Below are 1,183 nucleotides of genomic sequence, written 5' to 3'. Positions count from 1 at the left end.
TCTTGCTTTTGATGGCGCCAATCGTCAGCAGTTGGCTTCCTTTTTACTATAGTAGTTCGATGGCTGTCGGTGTTTTCCTGGTCATTCTAATTCTCCTTTTCCAGGTAATTTTTACCTTAAGTCTACCAAAAGTTTTGATTTTTCTTTGTGATCTTTGTACGTAGAAAGAGAGGACATCTTAAGAAGAGAAACATGAAATCTTGAAGAATTTAATCCTTTACTGGATTACGCAAATTTGATGCCGAGAAATTTATGAGATTAAAGAGACAAGAAAAAAGAGCTCATGAGTTATTCTAGGACATCAGTTGAGTTTGGGGCATTATCTCCCTTTCCAGGATACATGAATGATGTCGTTTCAGTTTATTCGATTTAGCATATTATGATCTCAAACAACTGTAATTTCACTTTCCAAAATTTCCTTGCTTGTCGCTTCCTATTTGATCTCATACGATCTGTTTTGAACTAATGTTCATTTCAAATTCTTTTTCAGGGCATGAAGTTATTGCCTACTGGAAGAAAAAACTTCTTGTATCTTACATTATATGGATCAGTGGTGAGTATGATTTTCCATTAGTGTCTCCTAAGTTTATTTTTCTTTCCTTTTTTACTTTATTATTCAAAGTTCTGACTTTCAACTCTTGTTACAGTTGGGGGCTGGATCTTTTATCCTACATCAGTTCTCTGTGATGGTGAACATGATTCTGGTCAATTTTGGGCTGAGCGAGGACATGTACAATCCGGTAAGACATCATCTCGTTTCTGTCATTGATGTTTTGAAATTCTTTCCCCGCTTTTCTAACAAGTATGAGGCTCTGTTTAAGAAAAAATATCCATCACGAGTTTGTTACGTATCCCATAGTTCCCTCGGTAGATACGAAACAGAGGTTGCCTGTTCATTTTTGTAGAGGAGAAAATGTAGTAGATACTGAATCATGTGAAAGAATTGCAAATTGCAAGAGATTGATGGGCAAGCCAAAACTAATAACTTTTGCAGGTTGCAGTACTCGTCTTTGTGGGAATTGTCATAGCGGGAGCTGCTTTAGGATTCTGGACGGTGAGGAAATTTGTGATTTCAGCAGATGGAGGTGTCGATGCTAGTGTTGCCCAATTTGTGAAATGGGCAATGCGTACTATTGCCACTACATTCATTTTCCAGGTATAGTGTGTCATTTACAGTGCTCTA

The 1,183-nt window shown here is 37.3% G+C and overlaps 1 protein-coding gene across 1 annotated transcript; it reads left to right on the top strand.

Moving 5' to 3' along the window:
- Positions 1-6: 6 nt before the first annotated feature.
- Positions 7-1,156, top strand: LOC104815441 (the record flags this gene model as incomplete). Its single annotated transcript, XM_010543820.1, has 4 exons — positions 7-104; positions 491-553; positions 648-740; positions 995-1,156. Coding segments are annotated over exons 1-4 (411 nt in total), but the record flags the coding sequence as incomplete, so codon positions are not given.
- Between the last annotated feature and the right edge of the window lie 27 nt (positions 1,157-1,183).

Source organism: Tarenaya hassleriana, unplaced genomic scaffold, assembly GCF_000463585.1.
Source record: "Tarenaya hassleriana unplaced genomic scaffold, ASM46358v1 Cleome2306, whole genome shotgun sequence".
Classification (NCBI taxonomy): Eukaryota; Viridiplantae; Streptophyta; class Magnoliopsida; order Brassicales; family Cleomaceae; genus Tarenaya; species Tarenaya hassleriana.
The sequence above is the reverse complement of the archived record's forward strand: the minus strand, read 5'-3'. Positions and strand labels throughout refer to the sequence as shown.